The sequence below is a fragment of the Rhinolophus hipposideros genome, assembly GCF_964194185.1.
Source record: "Rhinolophus hipposideros genome assembly, chromosome: 1".
NCBI classification, from domain to species: Eukaryota; Metazoa; Chordata; class Mammalia; order Chiroptera; family Rhinolophidae; genus Rhinolophus; species Rhinolophus hipposideros.
In genome coordinates, this window is record NC_138047.1 from 110,038,968 (window position 1) to 110,056,230 (window position 17,263).

At 44.0% G+C, this 17,263-nt stretch overlaps 1 protein-coding gene across 1 annotated transcript in view; it reads left to right on the forward strand.

The window, feature by feature from the left end:
• The window catches only part of POLN (DNA polymerase nu), a 129,589-nt gene that overhangs the window by 45,243 nt on the left and 67,083 nt on the right, over positions 1 to 17,263 (forward strand). Inside the window, exons 10-14 of the mRNA XM_081062070.1 lie at positions 1,299 to 1,382; positions 1,911 to 2,006; positions 7,670 to 7,726; positions 8,981 to 9,034; positions 9,631 to 9,696. Of these exons, the coding sequence (XP_080918196.1) occupies positions 1,299 to 1,382; positions 1,911 to 2,006; positions 7,670 to 7,726; positions 8,981 to 9,034; positions 9,631 to 9,696 (357 nt within the window). The remainder of the gene's footprint in view (positions 1 to 1,298; positions 1,383 to 1,910; positions 2,007 to 7,669; positions 7,727 to 8,980; positions 9,035 to 9,630; positions 9,697 to 17,263) is intronic.

A 17,263-nucleotide genomic window follows, 5' to 3' on the forward strand; every position in this document is an offset into this window, starting at 1 on the left:
CAGAAGGAATGCAATAATGTCTGAGTTTACTGTGCTGTTTCAACCGGAAGCTTGCGTTCTCTCAATTCTGTGAGAGAATTGGCTACTGAAGTTTTGTTTCTTAAGGTAGACTTATCCCTGAAGGGGTCCATTATCTGTCTTTTAATGCTTTGTTCCTTATTTTTCTTTTTAGTAGTAGCATTTGTTTCTTTAACTACAGAGTTTTGGCATACTTTAACGGAGGCAATTGTTTCTTCTTTTCGCCCAGATACTACTTTTTTGTATTATATTTGTCCTGCTCTGAGTTTCTTTGACCCCTATTTTTAAACTTCTTGCAGAATTTCAGGCTCAAGGCAGATCTTGTCTGATAAAGAGCAGAACGCAGACACAGACAGCGTTTAACCGGAGTTGGTTCATTCAGACTCTGCTCTCTTTTCTATTATAATTATTTTTTTTAAGTCCTGGCCTTCCAGGTGGGGACTAGACTTACCGGAGTCATCACTTCATACGTCATATAAATGTCTAACCACTGTGCTGTACGCCTGAAACTAATACAATATTGAATGTCAACTATCATTGAAAAATAAAAAAAATAATAAAGCCCCAGTCTTCTTCTTCTTTTCTTCTGACCAGAGTGGTGAGGGGCGAGGGTGTGTACATCCGGCCCTTCCTGCTGCCCTGCTCTGCCCAGCACTGTCTTGATTAGCTGCCGCACAGGTGTGCTTGGTGCTTCCACCTGGACCGTCCAGGCCTCGCATCCCTCAGCCCGGCCGTGGCCTGGCTGGGTTGGTGTCGTTGTTCAGAGCACTGTCACTTGTCCCCCTGGCAGTTGCTGGCTGTCGGCAGGGAAGGCCCTCCATCGTCCTCAGTGTGGCCACCGTGCAGGGTGGTCCTAACTCGTCTCCCCGGGATACGTAGGATGCTTCAGCATTTACAGTGTGATGCTGGATGGCCTTTCTAGTCGTAAGATGGCTGAGCATTCATTCTTTCCCTCCCTCAGTCTGGCGATTATTTACTATTTGTGCTTCTTTCAGCTTGCTTCCTTAGTTTTAGGAGAGTGATCCTACAAGCTTGGGTATTCTACCATGAGTCAAAATATGCATTCCTCAGTGTCCATTTTGGTAAATTATAGGTTACTTTTTTTTAGAGAGAATTTTTGTAAGTTTATTTGAGCCAAACTGAGAAGCAAGATCTCAAATGCTCCCTATAGGTTACTTTTTATTCTTATAAGAGCTTTTGTTGGGAATTGTTTAATGAACAAATACAATCATCTTAAATTGTGAGAATTGTTGATGAAGTTGTGTTTATCACATTCGCAGTCTCGTCTCCAGGAGCTGGAGCAGGAAGCCCATTTTGCTTCAGGAGAGCAATTTCTTATAACAAGCAGTAGTCAGCTTCGAGAGGTAAAGCTAAGTTTGTGTCCTTTTATAAAATGCACTTCTCATTCAGGGGCTAATGGGAGATTAATTCTGAATTTATAAATACAGTGGTACCTCGGTTTTCTAAAGTAATCCATTCCGGAAGACCATTCGAGTTCTGAAACATTTGAAAACGCTGGCATGGTTTCCCCACAGAAAGTAATGCAAAATGGATTAATCCATTCCAGACCTATAAATCAACCCCTAAAACTGCAAATTTAGCATAAATTTTACTATCTAATGGCACCATAGATCCATAAAATTTACGGCGTTCGTAAACTGAAATGTTTGTCAACGGAGACGTTCGAAAACCAAGGTACCACTGTACTTTATGTTGATTATCTGAAAAGTATGTAAGTTGTCCCTGTCCTCTCACACTGTAAGGACTGTAAGGCCAAGAGAAGCGCTGACTCAGAATTGAAGCATTTCGTAACATGCCGTCTGTGTGTCTTTCCCGCTGTCCAGTCTCTGTCATTTCCGGAGCCCTCATTGTGTGTAATTCCTCTGTTGCAGATCCTTTTTGGCAAACTGAAGCTGCACCTGCTGAGCCCGAGGGCGGTCCTTCCCACAGTGGGGCTGCAGAGATGCCTGTCCACGTCTGAAGCCGTGGTAAGGTTTCAGAATGGTCCCCTTTCTTTTAAAACACTAGCATGTCCACGCCACGTGTGAGTCGACGCTCAGACCCCCCGGGCTTCCTGTGGCCAGACATGCCAGCTGCATCCACCAGGAGCAGTTCTCTTTGATTGTGCTCCCACCCGAGGCTGCCCTCCTAGTCATGAACCAAGAAGAAGGAGGCAGAGTAGTTCCCCGAAACGACCAACAGGCTTGATGTCCTACCAAGAGCAATTCAGTGGAACTTTGCTCTGAAAACCAAATTCTTGACAATCCAGTCACAACCTCTCTGTTTCTTGTCCGCACAAGACACTGGAAATGGGAAAGGTCATCAGTCTTCTCTCCCCACATTCGTTTTGGAACATTCTAGCTCCCCTTCCCTTGAGAGGAATGCATGTTTAAAAAACCTCACAGATTTTGCAAGGCTGACTTCTGATTGTCAGCTTACGTATTGCTTTCAGAAATACGTCCTCTGGTCAGACAGACAACAGTAAGGCCCCAGTCTCAACCCATTACTTCGCCCTGATTTATTTTCTGCACACGACTTACCGTTACCGAAAGTTACCTTAGTGACTCGCGACTCCACGAGGGTGTAGGCTGCATAGACCTTTGACTCGTCTGACTTGTTCACTGCGTCCCAGAACCAGACGCCCAGAGCTGCACCTGGTGGGCTGAATGGATGTCTGTTGTTTGTTCATGGAGCCCAGGACTGCAGGGAGCAGGACCCAGCAGAGGAGACCCTGCTGTGGATCGCAACACCCTTCTGGCCAGTGCAGCTTGTGCCCGGGCTTGCAGCAGTGGTGGTACCTGGGAAGGCGCTCCTGAGCCGGGTCCGGGCTGATGTGGTCCAGTCCTCACGGCTGGCGGTGTTGGCCTCCTCTTGGCTGCTCCTTAGTGCTTCGAGACAGCCCACTTGTCAGAAAGGAAAACTGTCTCCCGGTGTTGATTGCTTTGTTGTCGACAAATCCACACAGTGACCTTCATCTTTTTTCACAAAGACGTGATTGATATAAATCGCATTAGCCTTACTGTCTTATTTAACTGAACTAGTCACACTGTTCAGTGCATGCAAAGATGAACTTTTCCTGGGCAACGCAAGCGCATGGCTCTAAATTCAAAATGAAGACTCCTCTCCACTTCCCTTCACCCTCCTTGCTCCCCCTCCCATGGAGATGGCTGTAGACTTTAGGTGAAATGGGGAACCTGGAACAGTTCAAGTAAGGGTGCAACTGCGATCTTAGGTCTGGTTTTATGACTTTATTTTTAGAGCAGTTTTAGGGTCACAGCAAAACTGCGCGAAGGTGCAGAGAAGTCTCATATACCGTGTGTCCCACACACGCTCACAGCCTCCCCCACCAGACGGTACCTTTGTTACAGCCCGTGAACCTGCATGGACACGTATCACCCCCCAGAGTCCTTTGCATCCGGCTCACTCGTTGGCGTGCATTCTGTGGGTTAGGACGGTGTAGTGACACGTGCCCACCATCACGGCGTCACGCAGAGGGGCGTGCATTCTGTGGGTTAGGACGGTGTAGTGACACGTGCCCACCGTCACGGCGTCACGCAGAGGGGTGTGCATTCTGTGGGTTAGGACGGTGTAGTGACACGTGCCCACCGTCATGGCGTCACGCAGAGGGGTGTGCATTCTGTGGGTTTGGACACGTATAATGACACGTGCCCACCGTCATGGCGTCACACAGAGGGGTGTGCATTCTGTGGGTTTGGACACGTATAATGACACGTGCCCACCATCACGACATCACACAGAGGGGTGTCACTGCCCTAACTCCCCCTGCTTCCCCTGTTCACCCTCCACCCCCCACCCTGGCAACCACTAATCTCTTTACTGTCCCCACAGTTTTGCCTTTTCCAGAGTGTCATGTCACTGGAATCACACAGTATGTAGTCTTTTCAGATTGGCTCTGTCACTTAGTGACATGCATTTAAGATTCCTCCGTGTGTTTTCATGGCTGGACAGCTCATTCATTTTTAGTGCTGAGTAATATTCTCTTGTCTGGATGGACCACAGTTAATTATCCATCACCTACTGGAGGAGGACATCTTGGTTACTTCCAAGGCTTGGCAATTGGATGGGCTGCTGCAAACAGCTGTGTGCAGGGTTTCGTATGGACGTGGGGCTTCAGCTCCTTTGGGTAAATACCCAGGAGCCCGATTGCTGGATTGAAGGGTAGAGTGCATTGAGTTTTGTAAGAAGCCACCCAAGTGCCTTCCAGAGCGGCTGTGCCGTCTGTGCTCCCACTAGCGTGAGGAGGGTGCCTGCCGCTCCATATCCTCGCGTCTGTGGTGGGGTCAGTGTCCTGGAGTCTGGCCATCCTCACAGGTGTGTGGTATGTCTGGTAGCTGGCTGAGGTATGTCTGTGGTATGCAGGCGGCACACTAATAGACTGGTACTGTATGTGGGTACCAATGTCTCAGTAGCCCAAGTGATGGCAGTGAAGATGGGGCAAGGCAGATGGATTTTCAGAGCATTTTTAGAACATAAGGGAACTTCTGTGAGTGTGAACGAAAGTCTCATATGGGTGATTCCTGGTGTCTAGTTCTGCACCTGCACAGATAGAGATGGCCACTACTCGGGAAACTGGGAGGGGAACAGTTTAGTGCTTGGGGGAGTCAAGGGTTCCACCTTGGACGTGTTAAGAAGAAGTGTTCATGAGACGTGGACACAGATATCACACAAGCAGTGGGTCTGTGAGAAGTCTTGTGCTGGGATACACACCTGGAGCTGGTCAGCCAGCTTTTATTAAAGTCGCCTGGGGTGGCTGTCCTCTACCCTGGCAGGAGCTTCGGAAAGACTCTCATGCCCAGGCCCACCACTGACCCACGGAGGCAGACTGTAGGCTGAGCGGCCAGTCTCCGGCATGTTTTTGAAGCTCCCAGCTGATTCTAATACGCAGCCAGTGCTGATAACCACAGAACTGAACTCAGAAACTGCCATTTAGAAGCCAGAGAAGGAGGCGGGGCCAACAAGAGTCTGCGGAGAGGCCACAGAGAGAGGAGGGCCATGCCAGGAGCCAGCACGGGGAGTGTTTGAAGCTCTTGGGGCAGCAGGCAGCTGGGGCACGCTGCCCCTAATTGTTAACCAAGTCTGGTAGGCTTGTGCCAGAGCTTTTCTGAGATCAAACACTTAATTCTTTTCAAGTATTCTCAGGCAGCTCCATTCGAGATAGACAGGGAGACTGTGGTCAAAAGTTATTTTGTGAGTAAGGTATCGGGATAAGGAGGATTAGTTATCTTAAGCAGTTTTCTTGGCTCAGTATTTTCATGCACTTTCTTCCCCCTAGGAATAGCTTTTTCTAAGAAAAATGGTTGCTCTGGTTGTGTGAGTTAGGATTCCCCCCCCACTCCACCCCCACCCCCTGGGCAGTGCCTGCTCTGAGGACACCAGTGTTGCCTCTCCTGTTTGTTTATATAGCTGGCCAGAATTCTGTGCCTCAGGCTTTATTCAAACGGAGTGATACAATTCTGTGGTTCATAATATTACATTAAAGTTATGTCATCAGTTCTCCTCCAAATTGATTTATAGATTCAAAATGATCCTAATTAGAACACTAGCAGGAGTTTTTTTGTAGAAATTGGCAAGCTGATTCCCTAATTTATATGGAAATGCAAAAAACTAAGAAGAACCGAGAGAATTTGGGGAAATAAATCACTATTGGAGGACTTCGTCTACTGGATCGCAAGGCTAGTCATAAAGCAATAGAAATGACTGCAAATTAATTAGCCAGCTCAATGTAGTGTTGGTTCAAGGATTAACAAACAGACCAAGACACCAGGAGAGCGAATCCACAGCAGCCACCATATGTGTGAATGAAACTCCTGACCTCTGAGTGGGCTAGCACTGTAAAGTCACGAGTGAGTGGGCTGGTTACGTGAATGACAAGGGGCTAGCACGACCCCTACTTTACACCATTTACAGAAATAAATGCCAAGTGAATTGTGTCTCTACATATAAAAGGCAAAACAATAGAGATTGTAGAAAATACCATAAGAGAATATCTTCAAGACCTTGAGGTAGGAAACTTTCTCAGGACACAAAATGCATCAACCATAAAGGAAGAGATTGATAAATTGGACAACAATAAAATTAAGAATCTGTTTATGAAAAGACACCATTTAAACAAGTAAAAAACAAAACTCAGTTGAGTAGAAGATATTTGCGGTAAATATAACTGGCTCAAGAAAACCCTGTCCAGACTAATGAATTCCTGCAAATCAAGAAGAAAAAGACAATTTTTTAAATGGGTAAAAGACATGAACAGGAGGTTAATGTAGGAAGATATACAATTAGTCAACAAATATTTGAATTCTGTCCAACTTTACCAATCACTGGGCAAATACATGTTGAAAGTACAGTGAGGCATCACATCCGTTTACCAGAACGGCTAAATGAAGGCCTAAAATGGCGTGCGTTATCAGAGGTGTGGAGCAGCTGGGCTTCCTGCCATGTGCTGCTCGCAGGACACGGCGCACTCACTTCGCGGCACTGGCTGGTGTCCATGCTGCTGGTGACCCAGCAATCTCAGTCCTCTGTGTGTCCGTATTCACTAGTGTGGACATATGTTAACCAGAATCTGTGTGCCAGGACGGTCACAGCAGCATGCCCCAGAATAGCCCTCCTGGGGAAGCAGCCCACATAGCCATCGATGGTGGATGGGTAAATAATTGGCCTACGTTCAAACAACTGAATGCAGCATCCAAATAAATGAAACAGTTTCACACAACGTGGGTGAACCTTAAAACCATAATGTTGAACAAAACAAGCCACACGAGGAGGAACTGCCCTGTCCAACTGATGCGAAGTTCACAAACTGCTAAAAGGGGCCTCCACAGTGGAGGTCAAGGTGGTGGGTACCTCTGGGGGAGGGCAGCGGCCTGCTGGGGAGGCTGGAGTGTTCCATCTGGGTGAAATACCGACGTGTGTTCATTTTGTGACAATTTAATCAATGGTGTTCTTATGATCTTGTGCTTTGCTGCATGTTTTGACTCTTTGAAGTCCATTTTAAAATCTCACATCATGCCCCAGTGTTTCCCCCTGACTTTGTGCCCGGATAGTTGTGATTCAAGTGTTGGGTGTTCGAAGCTATCCAGTTACATGTTGTAGGCTTTTCCCTGTTTACTCTCCCACCTGGCGTTTTATGCTCCCTGGACTTAGATTTCACTAATCTAAACCTCAAGGGGAATCTTATTTCTAAGCTCATGTGAAGTGCTTCTAGCTCCCACGAGGACAACAAGGGTTTTGTAAGGGATGAAGCTTAAGACACTCGATAAACTGAGTTTATTACGAACCTGCATTTTGGAAAATATGTTCAAAGTAAACCGTTTTCTTACTAGGACTTTCTCCAGATGAAAATAAGTGTTTGGACAATAATTTAGTGGTTACCAGAGGGTAAGGGGGTGGGTGATGAGGGTAAGGGGGATCAAATATATGGTGATGGAAGGAGAACTGACTCTGGGTGGTGAACACACAATGGGATTTATAGATGATGTAATACAGAATTGTACACCTGAAATCTATGTAAATTTACTAACAATTGTCACCCCAATAAATTTAACTAAAAAATAAAAATAAAAAATAAGTGTTTGAAATGTTAAAGTGAAATGAAGGAATTATATTGGTGATATTTATTCTCATTTTTCAGTTAAATGCTCTGAAGGACCTTCATCCATTACCCAAGATAATTTTGGAATATAGGCAGGTAAGCTCATTGTTTTCGTAAGTTGGGGATGAAGAGGGAGCATATGGCACCTGCTCTGTTAATGGAAATCCATAATCACTGAAACAGCCCTGACGTGGTTCTGAAGGATCACAGTCGGTTCACATTGACCTTGTGTTAGCCCTGCTTACTTCTACCCGATGTGATTTTACTCACGTCTGCATCAGCCCTGCTCCGCGTCATCAGCGGAAGAGGACTAAAGAAAAATCTGAAGGAAGTGCCTGGTGTGACTTCAGTATGATGTAGGCGTCCTCTATACCAAGTTCAGAAGCCCCTCGTAAGAGCCCCCTCCCTTTCCTCTGGTGAAATTGCTCCAGCTGTGCTTTACCACCTTGTGTTAACAGCTGCTGATGGACTGGCACTTCGCTTTCCCCTCCTTAGCTACTTACATTCTCTCCGTCATGTGCATCTTCTCCTGTCGCTCGTACCATCGGCCTCTTATTTCCTGAACCTGAGTCCTGCGGCCTTTGCCGGGCTGGGCAGCTGTTAGAGAGCATAATGGTAGCCACTGACCTTGTTCCCTGATGTAACAGAAGGATTGAAAGAGGGCTGACCCGGTGGCTCAGGTGGTTGGAGCTCCGTGCTCCTAACTCCGAAGGCTGCCGGTTCGATTCCCACATGGGCCAGTGGGCTTTCAACCACAAGGTTGTCGGTGCGACTCCCGCAAGGGATGGTCGGCTGTGCCCCCTGCAACTAGAAACGGCAACTAGAACCACAACTGGACCTGGAGCTGAGCTGCGCCCTCCACAACTAAGACTGAAAGGACAACAACTTGAAGCTGAACAGCACCCTCCACAACTAAGATTGAAAGGACAACAACTTGACTTGGAAAAAAAAGTCCTGGAAGTACACACTGTTCCCCAATAAAGTCCTGTTCCCCTTCCCCAATAAAATCTTAAAAAAAAAAAAAAGGATTGAAAGAGGACTAAAGGGGGCCCCACAGGTGACACTGGGGGACGGGTATCCGGAGCGCTCCACTTCTCTTTGCAACCTTTCTGTAAAAGGATTATTCCAGAATAAAAAATTCATTTAAAAGGGGGTAGGGTGACATTTTTCTCTGTGGGTCATAATTGTTTAATTCCGGGTACCACATGAGGTACCTTCAGGGCCTCCTGGAGTCATCTGAGGTGACATCAGTGGTACATGCCCAGCTCTCTACGAAGCATGGCTTTGATGCTTGTTCCTATTTAAATACTTATAACAAAGAAAATGACTGCTTTTGTCTTTGTGGTTTAGGTTCACAAGATCAAGTCGACCTTTGTAGATGGTCTACTCGCTTGCATGAAAAAGGTAACAGAAGCTAAAAAGTGTTTGGAGTACGGTTCACCCATGAGTTCAGATAGATGTAAGAGTCCTTTACATTTTAGTTAATGACGAAATAATCTAGTATTCTTGAAACTATGAACCAGGATTTTGCTCTTACTCAAGCCTCTTTATAGAAGGTGCCCTTTTACCTCAGGACCTTGGCGTCTGAGGCAGCTCTGACCTCGTGCTCACACATCATCACTGTCTTCTTGCTGCAGTCTCTCAAGGGAGAGCTCGTTCACTTCCTACGGGAGGAGCCTGTAGTCAGACCCTGTGACTTGTCTGAGTCCCCACAGCCCTTGTCTTGGAGGTACAGCCTGCCTCGAGTCCATGCTGAGCCCCCATTGGACCCCCCATCTGACCCTGTCCCCACGCACAGGATTTTAAAGTGACACAAAGACCCACACGTCCCATGCAGTGTCGTGCCTTAGAGATCTGTGCCCCCTCCCCATCACACATCTGTTCTAACACCCACGGACCTCGGGAGTTTGGGGCCTGTGGGTGAAGAGAACTAGGGTCTGGCAGGTTCCTGACTTCATAGCACCACTGGAGCTTCACCTGCTTCTCTTGAACGGACACAGGGCTGCATTTCCTCCACCTGGAATCAGACTGGAACGGTGACTGGAAGACTTTCAGCCCAGCGTCCGGTAAGTGAATGCTCCTCCTTAAACACCCATTTCCGGCCTCGGGGTGGAAGTTTTGCCTAGATGTGTGTTTGACTGTGTGCTCTGAGTTCTAAGAGGGGACCCCGTGCCGATAGAGTCTGGCCTTTCCTGTTTATTCATTCAGCTAATATTTAGTTAGCCCCTACTAAGTTTTGGGAATATAGTGGGGGAACAAGACACATGGTCTGAAGTGTCACGAACTGTCGAGTTAGTGAGGGGTTCTCCCCATCCAGAGAGTCTTGTATTCTGGTGCTAAGGGCAAAAGGGCACACCTGGTTCCCGTGCCCTTCTTCATTTTCAGATTTGTGCTAGACAGGTGGCTTCTGACTCTCAGAAATGCACTGAAATATCTGATGCTCTGATGACCACCTCCATCTTGTTATTGTTCAAGACCACCGCTGGCGAAAAAAGCTATCAATGCCCTTGCACTTGGGGTACAGCTTTAATAGCACTTAAAGGAATTGACTTTTTTATTATTAGTTTCAGGTGTACAAAACAACCTAATGATTAGACATTTACACCCCTCACAAAGTGATACCCCCAAGTCTACTCCCACTGTGATACCGTACACAGCTGTTACAGTACCATTGACTGTATTCCCTATGCTGTGCTTTATATCCTGTGACCATATCACTCATATTATAGTTGACATTCAATATTACTTTATATGAGTTTCAGGTGTACAGTTCAGTGGTCAGGCTTTTATACAATCTATAAAGTGATCCCCCCAATAAGTCTAGTACCCATCTGACACCCTACATGTCTTTACAACATTATTGATTATATTCCCCATACTGTATTTTACATCCCCATGACTATTTTGTGACTAACAATTTGTGCTTTCTAATCCCTTCACCTTCCTCACCCATCCCCCTACTCTCTTCCTATCAGACAACTATCAATTTGTTCTCTGTATCTGAGTCTATTTCTGTTTTGTTTGCTCATTTATTCTGTTCTTTAGATTCCACATGTAAGTGAGATCATGTAGTTTTTGTCTTTCTCAATCTGACTTATTTCACTTAGCATAATATTCTCTAGGTTCATCCATGTTGTTGTAAATGGTAAGATTTCATTCTTTTTTATGGCAGAGTAATATCCCATTGTATAAATGTACCACAATTTCATTATCCCATTGTTTATTGATGGGCATTTTGATTGTTTCCATATCTTGGCTATTGTAAATAGCACTGCAGTAAATATAGAGGTGCGTGTATTTTTTCAAATTAGTGTTTTGGATTTATTTGGATAAATACCCAGGAGTAGAATTGCTGAGTCATAAGGTAGTTCTATTTCTAATTTTTTGAGGAATTTCCATACTGTTTTCCATAGTGGCTGCACCAATTTACGAATCCCACCAACAGTGCATGAGTGTTCTCTTTTCTCCACATCCTCACCAATGTTTATTGTTTATTTATTATTGATGACCATTCTGCTCGGAGTGAGGTAGTAACTCACTGTGGCTTTTATTTGCATTTCTCTGATGATTAGTGATGTTGAACATCTTTTCATATGTCTGTTGGCATCTGTGTGTGTCTTCGTTGGAGAAATGTCTATGCAGATCCTCTGCCTATTTGTTAATTGGACTGTTTGCTTTTTTGGTGTTGAGTTGTATGAGTCATAAATTTTGGATATTAACCCCTTATCAGATGTATCATTAGCAAATATCTGCTGTAATTCAGTAGGATGTCTTTTTGTTTTGTTGATGGTTTCCTTTGCTGTGAAAAAAACTTTTAGTTTGATGTCGTCCCATTTGTTTATTTTTTCTTTGGTTTCCCTTGCCTGAGGGGATATGTCAGTAAAAATATTACTGAGGATAATATCTGAGAGTTTATTTCCTATTTTCTTCTTGGAGTTTTATGGTTTGGGATCTTAGATTTAAGTCTTTAATCCATTTTGAATTTATTCTTGTATATGGTGTAAGAAGGTAGTCCAGTTTCATTTTTTTGCATAAATTTGTCCAGTTTTCCCAGCACCATTTGTTGAATAGGCTGTCTTTATTTACCCCGATGTAAATTCTTGCTTCCTTTGTCATTAAATGACCATATTAGCATGGCTTTATTTCTGGGCTCTCTATTCTGTTCCATTGATCCATGTGTCTGTTTTTATGTCAATATCATGCTGTTTTGATTACTATAGCCTTGTAGTATGATTTGATATCAGGTAGTGTGATACCTCCCACTTTGTTCTTATTTCTCAGGATTGCTTTGGCTATTCAGGGTCTTTTGTGGTTCCATATAAATTTTAGGATTATTTGTTCTAGTTATGTGAAAAATGCCATTGGTATTTTGATAGGGCTTACATTGAATATAAATATTGTTAAAGCAATTAACTTTTTAAATGACTTTGTATTTTTGAATTAAAGATGACTCATTACTAATTTCTCATTACTGGAGTTCCTTAAGAATGGAAAAGAAATGTAAGAAGGAAAAAAAATACCTAATAAAAGTCATCTGTTATTCCACCATGCAGAATTAACTGTGGTTAAAATTTTGGTGTCTATCCTTCCAGACTTTTTGCTAAGCACTTATATGTATAAAATACTAGTTTTCTACAAAAATTAAATTTTTATTTTATGCTCTTTAATTTTAAGATGTCTTGATACTATACATCAATATTGATCTGAATCTAATTTAGATAGAAATACTTTAATTATTAAAGTATATGAATTAAATATATGAATTATTTAAATATGCACTATGTAACATGTACATATGAATGTGTGTTCATGGTAAAGAAATTCAGGTAATATGCAAGTTTATAGAATGAAAAACCTGTCCTCTTTCCCTTCCCTTTGTTATCTGTCTTTTCCCCCTCTCTGTTCGTGGTCCTGACTGCATCCTGCCGCTTCACCTGGGCCTTCACGTGTACTGTGTACCTGCGGCACACGGGCAGAGGGGGTGACTGCACCCGGGAGAGAGGCGCGGGGACTGGGCAGGCCTGCGCTGGCTGCGCGGGAGCTGTGGCTTTTCCACGCAGGACGCCCTCTGCAGGCCTCTCGACTCAGCAGTAGTCTATTGGGCCTGGAATCCGTGCTGCGAGGGTCTGATTTGGGATATCCTGCTTCAGGAGCGCTTCTGCGGTCTTTATCCAGGGCCTGGTACTAGTACTGGTACGAACACTTCCTCGCAGCCCTCGGGTTCATTTCTCCACCTCCTGCGCTCACAGAGCCCTTTCTCTTGGTTGAAGCTGCTTCTCACCTGGGAATTCTATGGGAAAACTCACTTCTGATGGAGGTCCTTGCTTTTCCCCACAGGGGTCCTAAGGTCCTATTTTCTTTTCTGTTTCCAGATTAATCTCTTGTTCTGCTTTCTTCTCTTCCAGAAATTTCTAGTATCTCTGGTGTGTGGGTAGCACTCTCCCGGGTTTTCAGTGGTGCTCGTTTTACTTCTTTATTTTTTGGTTGTTTCAGTTGAATTTGTGGAGAGAGGAGATGCAAACATAATGGGTGCGTTGACAGACACTCTGCATCATTGTTTTAACAGCTGCTTTGTGCTGTACCTGATGTTGCCAGTTTTCATTGTTTCACACCCAGATGCTATATTTGGGGTACATTTTTCTGATGATGTATTTCCATAGCAGAAATTCCTAGAGATGGGATTTCTGAGTCAAAGTGTATGTGTAATTTTAAAGCTTTACATCACTAAATTTTCCTCCAAAAACAGTATTTTACATTCCCAACCAAACAATGCCTGAAATGCTTGGTCCCCTCCATCCTTGCCAATTAAAGGAGTCTCCCTTTTGGTTACAATTCCCTGGCTTGATTTTTAAATTTCTATTCCTTTAAAAATTGAGTTTGACTATATAAGACAGTTATTCTTCTGTGAATTGTCTGTTCATGTCATTTGCCCATGTCTCTAGAGGATTTCATTTTTTCTTATAGGTAGAGAAAAGCTCCCATATAATAAAGATTAACCCTTTGTAAAACATAGATTCTTTTTCTCCATTTTTCAAATTTTTTTTTTTAATTGGGGAAGGGGAACAGGGTTTTATTGGGGAACAGTGTGTACTTCCAGAACTTTTTTCCAAGTCAAGTTTGTTGTCCTTTCAGTCTTAGTTGTGGAGGGCGCAGCTCAGCTCCAGGTCCAGTTGCCATTGCTAGTTTCAGGGGGCACAGCCCACCATCCCTTCCGGGAGTCTAACCGGCAACCTTGTGGTTGAGAGGATGCGCTCCAACCAACTGAGCCATCTGGGAGCTCAGCGGCAGCTATGCTCAAGGTGCCGTGTTCAATTTTAGTTGCAGGGGGCGCTGCCCACCATCCCTTGGAGGAGTTGAGGAATCGAACTGGCAACCTTGTGGTTGAGATCCCACTGGCCCATGTGGGAATCGAAACGGCAGCCTTCGGAGTTAGGAGCATGGAGCTCTAACCGCCTGAGCCACCGGGCCGGCCTGCCCTTTAATTTTTTAAATACAAATTCTGTTTGCCATACTTAAAATGGCTTTTTTATTATAAAAAATAATATATGATAATTCTAAAGAATTCAAATAGATAAAAATACAAAAAAAAAAAACAAAGTAAAAGTCACCTCAAACTCCACAGCCCTGCGATAACCATCGTTAACATTTTGGTGATCATCCTGTATTTTATTTCCTTATGCACGCGCAAGCATACATGTTTACGTGAGTGGGATGACATCACGTGCTGTTTTATTGTAGACACTTTCTCACCGCACCAGGTATCAGCCCCCTACCTTCAATCCCAGTGCCTTTGGCAGTCTATGGTAGCATGCATGTTTCCTCCAGACTTATACTAAAATCTTCTACAGACCAATATGTATCTATACATATATGCATAGAGACATGGAGTGACTTTGTCATTAGTTATTTTCCAGAATTAGAATCTTATTTTTTGGCCTCTTGCTTTTTTTCTGTCAGCAGCCACTCATGGGAGCTGTGCAGGTCACCTGACAGAGTCCCGTTCCACTCTTGTCTGTGTCCCCTGCCAGTCCTCCAGCCGCAGCTCCTCCAGCTGGCACGGGCTTCAGCCCAGGCCTTGCCCTCTCCCAGCAGCTCTGCATTGAGCCTCACGCATGCGTCCTGTCTGTCAGTGCTTGTGTTTTGTGGAGATGCTTGGGTATGGAATTACTAGTTCAAAGCATTTTATGTTTTTGCTTTGAATAGCTGTGCTTAGAAATGGGCTGTCAGCTCTTGGCACTGCCCTGTCAAGGGGGCCGTCCTGGTACCCCTGTGGTGACTTCCCTCTGCTGAAGTCCCTTATTGTTTCTGCCTTAGTGCCCTTTTAGATTGGGCCTTCCTCGGCTCCAAGATTAGTAGTTAGAGTCACCTCTGTTTTCTCATAGAACTTTTGTGCCTTCATCTTTTTCACATGTAAAACTTGAATCCAGCTGTCCGTAGATAGTACGTAGGTTACATGATGGTGCCGTAAGATGGCTAAGCTTGAATTACATTTTGTTGTTTAAAGCACACAAAATGCACCTGATTACTATTTTTAAAAACCAGATTATAACATTTCCAGAAAGCCGGTTTCCCACACACATGTGCCAAGAGAAAGTTGTTACCAGTTGACTGCTGAAGCTCTTACCACCCACTTTTGTGTTCTGCTTTGTGGTTATTTCTAATAACAGAAAAATGTAAAATGTTTTTGTCTTTGGTTGGCTTGCATCTTTCCCATATTTTGACATTTTAATGAAGGCATAACGGGTTATGGTTTATTTAATAACTGGGAGGGAATAGTTGATTCAATTGATTCAAGTCCAGTCTCAGTAACAGATGTGATAAGTACATTGGAGTATTTTTATAATAGTGTTTTAAAGTCTTTGTCAAACAATGCCAGTATCTGTATCATCTTGTCTTTGGTGTCTTTTGATTGTCTTTCGCCATGTGATTTGTGATTTTCCTGCTTCTTCATGTGTCCAGTAATCTTGGGCTGTATCCTGGACATTTTAAATATTGGGTTATGCTAGTCTGGGTCTTGTTTATGAATCCCATTAAAATGTTCATATTTTGGTTTCAGTAGGCAGTCAGCCTAGTTAGTTCGGGCTGTAAGTTGTGACCTGCCTCCATGAGCTGTGGTTCCAATGTGCAGTTTTCAAAGCCTTTTGAGGCTCATGCAGATATTCCCAAATGATGGCCACCCAGTGGGCAGTCTGGGAATGGAGCCGTGGTCTCTGTCTGTTCAGTTCTCAAGATCTCATGTGCCATTTAGGGTGCTATCTACACGTGTGCAGCTCCAAACTGCACCCAGTGGATTACAAACAGATCTGCGACACCGTCTCTCCAAGATCCTCCTTCTCCGTCGTATCCATAGTTAATTTCTGGTTCTTTGCCACTCTGTTTTTTTGCTCTTCTAGCTAGAAATCTGAGACTTCAGTATTCCTAGTCTGCTGCACACTTCATGCCACTGGCCCCTTCTCTGAGGCCACGTGGCAGGAGGACCAAGGTGAAAAAATGATTGAATTGCTTCTTTAGTCTGCCTGCTGATATTCATTTATCAGGACTTGAAATTGCTGCCCTATGTATTCTGTCCCACTTTTACAGCGGCATTCAGTAGACCATGCTCACAGTATCTTACCAGGATTAGGAAACTCTACTTCAAGTTTTTACAGCTTTACTGAGGTGTAATTGACATACAATACACTTCACATATTACAAGCAATTTAATAAGTTTTGGTATATGTATATGACCATGAAACCATCACCACACTCAACATACTGAACTATCCATCACCCCAAAAGTATCCTCGTACCCCTTTGTAATCTCTCCCTCCCTCACCCCAATCTTCACCATGTCCTCAGGCAACCACTGACTTGCTTTTTTGTCACTACAGATTAGTTTGCATTTTCTGGAAATTTATATCATCTAAGTGGAATTGCACAGTATGGAGTCTTTAGGGTCTGGTTTCTTTTACTCAGCATTATTTTGAGATTCAGCCATGTTGTTCTGTATTTCTGTAGTTCGTTCCTTTTTATTGCTGAATAGTACTCTGTTGAATCTACGTAACACAATTTGTTTATCAATTCGCCTGTTGATCGATATTTAGGTCGTTTCCAGTTTGGGGATCATGTCCAGTGTGGGTAATTATTATGCACAGTCCTCTGTGGACATATAGTTTCGGTTGTCTGGGTAAATACCAGAGTAGGACACTGGGTCAATGGTAGGTGCATGTTTCACTTTTTGAGAAACCGCCAAACTGTTTCCCAAAGCGGCTGCACCATTTGCCATCCCCATTGGCAGTGTGTGAGTTCCATCCCCTCCACATCCCCGCCAGCACTGGTGGCCAGTCTTTAATTTTAGCCATTCTCATAGATAGGGTTTTCATTGCCTGATGTTGAGCATCTTGCCGTGCGCTTGCCTGCCCTCCATTTTTCTTGTACAGTGAAGCATCTAGTCAAATCTGAACTTTTTTAGGGATTGTTTGTCTTCTTATCACTGGATTTGGACAGTTCTCTATATTTTCTAGATTCAAGTCCTTTCTCAGATAGATTGCCAATATTTTCTTCCAGTCTGTGGTATGTCTTTTCATTCTTTTGACACCACCTTTTGAAGAAGTTTTAAATTTTGACAAATTCTGATTCATCAATGTGTTCTTA